Consider the following 8528-nt stretch of genomic DNA (forward strand, 5'->3'; position numbering starts at 1 on the left):
ATTCACTGTCTGATGACTGAGACACTGTTTTATGATAGTTCTGAGAAGATTGTAGCCCATACTGATTAATCTATCAGTGATGGAGAGGGTCACACCAGCATTACAAAGCTGTATATGCTGTCAGGAGCTGTTATGACTAATGTTGTTTGTTGTCATTTTATCATTGTTGGTAATTATCATCACAGCTTCTGTCACAGGATTATTTTGCAAGGTTTACTCCGGTTTAGCCATCATGACATCAAACAGCATGATCATCTGTCATGAAAAGTAATGGAAATAGTACAATTATTAAGCAGTAGAACCCGAGACGGAGTGTGTTATCACGAAATAACATCACGGCTTTGATTTGGTCGCCGTAGATCATCACAGCCGTGATGTTATTGGCGATAACACACTCCTCGAGTGTTCTACTGCTTTAATACAGCAGTTAAATAAATAAAGTAATAAATTAATAAACTGGGCCGTGAACGCGGCGTTTAATATGTTTTAATGATCGCAGTTCCTTCACCAAATTATAGTTCCTTAACGAGCAGCTTGTTGCTACGTCAGAGTAACGAGCTCCGCCCACTCGCTGCAGTCTGCCTCGCCTTCTGAAGTACAGACTGAGCCATAAAACTGCCGCAATATCAGGTTCAGCTCAGTTTTGTCAGTTTTCTGCCAGATCAGTATTAATGTTGTTTTGTTCCAGCCAGTCTGTAAAGCATCTTACAGCCCATTTAGTTTGGCGAATGGTGTTGGGTTCATTTCTGGCTGATTCCAGGTTGTTCAGCTGTTCTTCTGTCACAGCTGCCGACTGAAAAGCTGCTCAGTGGTGACGACAGTTTGGGAATTTAGTGTCGTCTCATCTTCAGAGTCTGACCAAATCGGCTGTCGGTCAAACGTGATCTTAAAAGTGTCCGTTTTCTGTTTGTGGCAAAGTAAGAAGTAAAAACGTTCAAATGTCTTGAGCGTCTCCTACAGCTGTCAAAGACGTTGCTTAGCAACAGCGTCTCAGCGGAGTGATACAGTGTTTGTGAAAAACCTGTGATGTTATGGTGAAATAACAGCACAGTTAGAACGCTTCTCAACCAATCAGCTCGCGTGGCCGGAACTAACTGTTGTATAAATAATAATAATTAATAATAATTGATAGTTAACATGACTTGTATTACTGGGCATAATCTGTTATGACACGTTTATGGCACAGTTATGTCACTGTTATGCAGCAGAGTTCGAGTAACGTGTTACCAAGTTTTTAATATTTTGCAACATAATATTTTGTTTTTACATACAGTCTTAAAAAAGGCAGTAGTTCTATTTAGAACCTCAAGTGACTCTTTGCATGAAGAAAATGGTTCTTCAGATTGATGGAATGTGTTGTATATGGTTTAAAAAGATGGTTCTTTAAAGGTTGTTTAGTAAAGAAAATGGTTCTATATAAACCATGAACACTCAGAGAACCCTTTGCATGATTAAATGGTTCTCTGCACTGCAAAAGCCTTCTTCAGATTGACGGAGAATGCTGTAGATGTTTCTACGCAGAACCTTTTTAAAAAGGGGTTCTTCCATCGATACGATGTCAAGCTTGTAGCAGTAGAAGAACCTTTTTCAAAAAGTTCTATATAGAACCATATGTAGCACATTTATGCTCATTTTCCATCAATCTGAAGAACCATTTCATGATGCAAAAAACCCTGTAATCTTGCAAAAGGTTCTTTGAGTGTTCATGGTTCTATAATAGAACCATTTGCTTTGCTAAAGAACCCCTGAAGAACCATCTTTTTTAAGAGTATAGAGGTTTTCTGAAAAGGGTTCTGTTGTTACAATCTCAAGTTTGTAACAATACAAAAACCCTTTTTGGTGCTAAATAGAACCACATACAAGTTCTCCTTCAATCTGAAGAACCATTTCACCAGGCAAGGAACCATTTAAGCACAAAATGGTTGTATATAGACCTCATAGTTCTAAATAGAACCATTCCCTTCACTAAAGAACCCTCGAAGAACCATCATATTTAGTATTTTGTCCATATCATGAAGCACTAGTGGTACAACACTGTTCTAGTCTGTGTGTAAATGCTGTAAATGACGAGTCAGAATGTCTTCGTAGAGGTTCTGTATGTTCTGTTTAGGGTCCAGAGTTCTGCACTCAGACTGCACAAACCAAGAGACTCATCGGGACAGAACATTTATTCTAGTGAGAACGTTCTCTCTCTTTCACACATTAACACAGACACACATTTACAGTTGGTAGTAAAAAAAAAACATCAAGAACATCAAATTTCCGTTGTTAAAAATTAAATTAAGTCACAGGCAAAAGACCCCCCACAGAAAACGGGGGTCCGCCCTCAAATGTCCGTATGGCTCCTCAGTATCTCCTCTGCCTGGGGCTGAAGACGGTGCTGGGGTCGCTGTCTCTCTCTCTCTCCTTCTCTCTCTCTCTCTGGCTGGTGGGCGATAAGCGCTCCGGCGGGGCCGGCCTGGCGGGCGGCTTGTCGCTCTTGAAGAGGTCGCGACCCGTCCGCAGGATCTGCTCCTCGATCTTCCGGTGCCGCTTCATGTCGGAGAGAACCTTGTCCAGCCGCGCCTCGCGCTTCACTGTAGAGCGGGCGGATGAGCCTAAGGAGGGAGGGAGGGAGGGAGGGAGAGGGAGAGGGAAAGGGAGAGGGAAAGGGAGAGGGAAAGGGAAAGGGAAAGAGAGAGAGAGAGAGAGAGAGAGAGAGAGAGAGAGAAGGAGGGAGAGAGAAAGAGAAAAAGAAAGAAAAAGGGACAGAGAGAAAGAGAAACAGAAAAAAGAGAGAGAAGAGAAACAGAAAAAGGAGAGAGAGAGAAAGAGAAACAGAAAAAAGGAGAGAGAAAGAGAAAAAAAAAGAAAAAGAAAAACAGAGAAAGAGAGGGAGAAAAAAAGGGAGAGAGAGAGATACAAGACCACAACATTAAAGTGAGAGTTTGTTAAAAAACCTGACGTACAGTTTCCCCCCATTTACTCTATGTCTGATGTTTGATGTCTGAAATCTGCTCCTGTAGTTTAGCACCTGAGCTAAAAGGCTAACGTAGCTAACAAGTAGAGGCAGCTTTTACCCATTAACCAATTAGCCTGACGCTAACTGCAGACCTGAATCATCACACTCGCTTCTAACTGACACCGTATGACTCAGTAGCCACGTTTACATGCAGCCTAATAATACATTAATAATCCAACTAACACCTCAGTCTGAATAGTCTAGTCCGATTGAGGCCATTCAGAATACAGTTTCTATCCGACTGATCGAGGTGGGTAATCCTGTAAATAATCCGTTAAATAGAAGAATAATATCCGTGTAAACGCCTGTATCTGATTACATTCCCTATCGGAAAGTTTAAGTCTGTTCTGATCATGTTCGTCGCGTCATAGTGAAAGTTTATACCGTTCAACATGGCGGAGCAGAAACTGGTCTGCAGAGGAGACGAAGTTTATGCTCTGATCTTTAAAAGACGGCGGTGGGACGGACGTCCAGCTTATGTGTCTCAGAACACGACGTCTTCCTCTCGGCCTTCTTTAATAAGGACGTGTGAAGGACGTTTTCCTGAGTCTGACATCATTTTAAAGTAATTAAAAACACAAGCGCTGCTCACTGCTGCTCATCTCACTCTGACTGGACTCACGTGATGCTGGTTGTCATGGTAACGTCTACACTAAGTGGTTCTCTACGCATGCGCATCATTTTGGATCTGATTACTTGTAGTGAGAATGTAAACGGAGATTTTCATCAGACTGTTGAGTTGAGTGAGAATAAACAGCTCAGTCGGAATCTATAATTGGAATGTACTCAATCAGATTGGCCGAAAACTTTGCATGTAAACACAGACAGTATTATCTATAAACATGGATTATAGTATGTTACTATAGCTAAACACAGTAGCAGCCGCCAGCTTGATGGCTAATTTTATTCATGCTTTAGTCTCTTTATATGCTGCAATTCAATTTCCGCACCAGCGTTTCATGAAGCACGATCATCGTTTCTGGGTTTCCCCAACTAAAAACATACGAAACATAAAAGATTTCTACATTGTTTTCTTATTTTTTGTCACTTTTTTGTTGAGGACACCCTCTCAGTTACAAATTCTGACCATTATGTATGGTTTATGTTATTTGTTGTTTATTTACTTCACTTGTTGTTACGTGTGAGAACGTATTGTTTTTTTTTGTTTGTTTTTCTCTCTCTCTCTCTCTCTCTCCCTCTCTCCTGAGAAAGTGATCCACCACTGTGAGACAGCAAATCCAACGTCAGAACAAACTGGATAAGCTGCTTCATGCAACACAACAGCTGGTCCAAGAAAACAAACACTCACGAGTGTTTTTAACGTCTCAAAGCTGCCGTACCTGGCGTCCTGCGTCGGCTGAGGAAGGCGTTCTTTGGAGTCGCCATGGTTTGCTCTTCATCAAAGTCGAACTCGGTCGGTGTTGGAGCCCTACGAACGAAACAGAGCGCAGAGAGGAACCTGTCAGTGTCTGAGTCCTCAAATCAGCTCATCTGAGTGACTGAGACCTTATAGTCTAACAGCTGAACCCAAATCAACAAAACCAGATACACTTACAAGCCAGTGAGCAGATGCTAAAGCTTCTACTGGCTTTGACTACAAGTATGTTTTGAGTTGTGTTTTCTGTGAAAGATAGATAGATAGACAGACAGACAGACAGACAGATAGACATACAGATAGGTAGATAGCCAGATAGATAGACAGACAGACAGATAGATAGACAGACAGATGGAAAGTTAGATAGACAAACAGACAGATAGACAGACATAAATAGTTAGACAGACAGATAGGTAGACAGATAGATAGACAGACAGATAGATATACAGATAGATAGAAAGATAGACAGACAGATAGATATACAGATAGTTAGACAGACACAGATAGACATACAGATAGGTAGATAGACAGACAGACAGATAGATAGACAGACAGATGGAAAGTTAGGTAGACAAACAGATAGATAGATAGACAGACATAAATAGTTAGACAGATAGGTAGACAGATAGATAGACAGACAGACAGATAGATAGAAAGATAGACAGACAGACAGATATGCAGATAGTTAGACAGGCAGACAGACAGATAGACAGACAGACATAAATAGTTAGACAGACAGATAGGTAGACAGATAGATAGACAGACAGATAGATATACAGATAGTTAGACAGACACAGATAGACATACAGATAGGTAGATAGATAGACAGACAGACAGATGGAAAGTTAGGTAGACAAACAGATAGATAGATAGACAGACATAAATAGACAGATAGGTAGACAGATAGATAGACAGACAGTTAGACAGACAGATAGATATGCAGATAGTTAAACAGGCAGACAGACAGATAGACAGATAGATAGATAGACAGATAGATAGATAGATCACTTTATTAATCCCAGAGGAAAATTCTTCTATTGCAGCAGAACAAATTACAGTAAAGAGCAAAATGAACAGGAGCAAAGTATCACTGTACACTATTTACAGATAGATAAAAAGAAAGTAGAGATAAATAATAGAATAAAATAAACTAAACAATATACAATAAGAGTAACGTCTGGATGCATAAACAAAGTGACAGGGCAATGTGCAATATTAGTGGACAAATAATCAAAATAAACAAAGTGGCAGTGCAGTATTAGATATGGGCATTTAGGGAAATTACTGTCCTTAGAAACTGACTGTGGAAAACAGAGCCAGACTAGGCTGAAAAACAGTGCAGTGTCCCTTTACGTAAGCAGATTAGGTAAACAGTAAGAGATGTAGGTCACTCACTTGCGCTGGTTCTCCTCCTGTTTGGCCTCCTGGGAGTCCTCTCCGTCTCTCTCTGGTGAAGGGGTGCGTGGAGGAGTGGGTGGTCTTCGAGGGAGAGGAACCCACTTCAGCTCCAGGATTTCTCCTTTAGCCAGCAGCTCGTACAGCCGCTTGATCTCCTCGGGCGGAGGCATCCAGTTCTTAGGGTCCTCCATCTCCTCGTCGCTGTAAGGGATCTCCCAGTCCTCCTCCTCCTGCTGCGCCTGCACGCCTCCGTTCATCTCTTCATCCTCCTTCTCTCCCTCCTTCTTCTCTTCATTTTCTTTCTGCTCACCTTCTGAGAAGTAGAATTGGCATGTGTAAACATGAAATTAACTATATCATTTGAGAGCAGGAGTGATACGATACTGTTAGCAGTTGTTACCGATACAGTATTTGTGGGACGATATTTTTCACAAACATATCTGCAGATACCTAATTATTTATGCATCTGGTTGATTTTACAAGAAAAAAAATTGAGTAGATTCATACAGTTAAATGAAATTTCAGATATTTTAGCACAGTAACCCAGAGTCAGTACGATGCAAAAAATCAGACGTACAATAAAGGTAATCCTCATTCACAATGTTGCCAAGGCAGTTAAACAAGTGTTAAAATATTGTAGATTAAATTCAATCCATTTAAACAAATACTTAAAAGACTAAAAAAAACAAAGACATTTTTAATGAATAAATAAATAAAAAAATTTAATGAAAGCAAACAAAAAAAACAACTACAAAAAAAACAAACATTTAATAACTCAGTTGCAGGGCGAGTGGACCCTTTTAAAAATATTCTGTATAGAACCATCTACAACACATTCTCCATCAATCTGAAGCACCATTTCGCCATGCGATAGTTCTATGAGTATTCATGGTTCTACATAGAACCACTGTCTTTACTAAAACCCTTGAAGAACCATCTTGTTTAAGATTGTAGTTGAGGCATCATTTTTACCTAAACCTTCTCCATCGTCACTGAAACAGAGGGTGTGAAATGTGCCAAAAATATGGCGTAGCTCATTATCATAGCTCACTTCCATACCTTTTTCATCATCGCCCATGGTCTCCGCAGCATTCTCAGCTGCTCCTTCACCTCCTCCTTTGTCCTTCTCTCCCTCCTCTCCCTTTGCTTTGTCCTCCTCCCTCACGGCCATCAGCTCTACTCTGTCAGAGAGGGAGGACTCGGTTTCCTCCACCGCCTGCATCAGGACAGCTGTGTGAGAGAGAGAGAGACAGAGACAGAGAGAGAGAGACAGAGACAGAGAGAGAGAGACAGAGAGAGAGAGAGACACCAAGTTTAATTTGAATCAACTGCTGTTATCACACAGACTTACGTAAGCATTTTCACTTTGACCCTAAATAGTAAGAGATGTAGCAGTCATGAACATATTAAAAGGGGAACTCCACCGTTTTTTCAAAGTTTCTGCATAATTCAGTGTGTGAGATGTAATCAGAGAGATTCAGAGAGGTTTGGTGTGAAATGGTTCTGATGTCTTTACAGTGGTGGTGATAGGAACCAGGGGTCGCCATGACTACAACATAAATATATTAGAGGGGGGGGGGTCCTCCTTGCATCATTCCACCATGAATTGATTCAAATAAAGGCAGTGAATTCATATCCATTTCCTGTAGTAACTTTCTGTGAGGGAGCTTTTAGAGGGGGACGTCTGGTTCCTATCACCACCACTGTGAACAATTCTGACTCTGCAAGTTTATCTAGAACGGAGCGTTTCACACCAAACCACTCTGAATGAAAAATCAGTGGTGCTCCCCTTTAAGAGAACTACTAAGCTACTGAATGAATAATAATACCTTAATACCATCAAAAGCCACACTTTACAGTAGTAAATCTCTTTTTCTCTAAACTGGGGGACCCTATGGTGGAGCTTCACTCTCTTTGGGGGTCTCATTAGAGTAGCTGTGTTCAAACATTAACCTAACTTACTGAATCATAAAATAAGTTTCAGTGCACAGCATAGACCTAAACCTGGATTTTTAAACAAAATCTAGAGGAATATTCACCAGCTTTTTATTCGAATTCTCCGTTCCACCTTAAATGAATGTAACTGCTGCTGCACCATTTAAGGTGGAACGGAAAATTCGAATTAGAAGAACTCCAGCCTCGTATGTTAACATAGACGATACGTTTAATATATAAGAGCATAACTAACTTAGCATAAGTTGCTCTATTTAATATTTAATGTGGGAAATCTACGTTTGGACCGCGTTAACTGAACGTTAATGAGCAGTTCGCTTACAGGCCCAGCGAATGTTTCAATAAAAGTCCACAATAAAAGAAGGTATTTACATTACCGAGCTTACATGAAGAACTTCTTAACTGTTAAACCACGTCTGTTTTCTGTAATACGCGGAATTAATGTCTATAAGGCTTTATAATCAGTTTAACTCGGCGCTAAAACAGGTCAACATCGCTGATGTTAATGTTTATCTCACTACTAACGTTAGACTCCCGCCGCTCACTGTCGCTGGAGTCAGCTCATTCAGACACAGCGCCACTCAGTGACCGGAGGACCCACTTACACTCAGTTTGGGGACCCTTTGAAGGGGAATTCCACCGATTTCTCAAAATTCTCTACATAATTAAACGGTTAAGATGTAAACAGAGTCGTTCAGAGTGGTTTGGTATGAAACACTTCGTTCTAGATAAACTTACAGAGTCAGAACTGTTCACAGTGGTGCTGATAGGAACCAGACGTCCACCTCTAAAAGCTCCCTC

At 40.7% G+C, this 8528-nt stretch overlaps 1 protein-coding gene across 2 annotated transcripts; it reads right to left on the reverse strand.

The window, feature by feature from the left end:
• Positions 1-2149: 2149 nt before the first annotated feature.
• On the reverse strand, positions 2150-8296 carry pagr1 (PAXIP1 associated glutamate-rich protein 1). Of its 2 annotated transcripts, none has more exons than XM_036573320.1 (5): positions 8114-8296; positions 6834-7004; positions 5772-6087; positions 4342-4430; positions 2150-2597 (listed from the first exon to the last, which is right to left on the reverse strand). In XM_036573320.1, the coding sequence occupies exons 2-5, from the start codon at positions 6994-6996 to the stop codon at positions 2347-2349; spliced, it is 819 nt and encodes a 272-aa protein (XP_036429213.1). In that variant the 5' UTR covers positions 6997-7004; positions 8114-8296; the 3' UTR covers positions 2150-2346. The 2 variants fall into 2 exon arrangements, with proteins under 2 accessions (XP_036429213.1, XP_036429212.1); XM_036573319.1 differs by having other exon boundaries at positions 8105-8296.
• Between the last annotated feature and the right edge of the window lie 232 nt (positions 8297-8528).

Source organism: Colossoma macropomum, unplaced genomic scaffold, assembly GCF_904425465.1.
Source record: "Colossoma macropomum unplaced genomic scaffold, Colossoma_macropomum, whole genome shotgun sequence".
In the NCBI taxonomy this organism is placed as follows: domain Eukaryota; kingdom Metazoa; phylum Chordata; class Actinopteri; order Characiformes; family Serrasalmidae; genus Colossoma; species Colossoma macropomum.

What these genes read in the sequence shown, in the direction of transcription:
- pagr1 (XM_036573320.1), bottom strand. Translation starts at nt 6,996, where the DNA reads ATGCAGGCGGTGGAGGAAACCGAGTCCTCCCTCTCTGACAGAGTAGAG. An exon ending in CATGGGCGATGATGAAAAAG is followed by an intron (nt 6,088 to 6,833) that starts GTATGGAAGTGA and finishes TCTACTTCTCAG; the next exon opens with AAGGTGAGCAGAAAGAAAAT. An exon ending in CAGCCGACGCAGGACGCCAG is followed by an intron (nt 2,598 to 4,341) that starts GTACGGCAGCTT and finishes CTCCCTCCTTAG; the next exon opens with GCTCATCCGCCCGCTCTACA.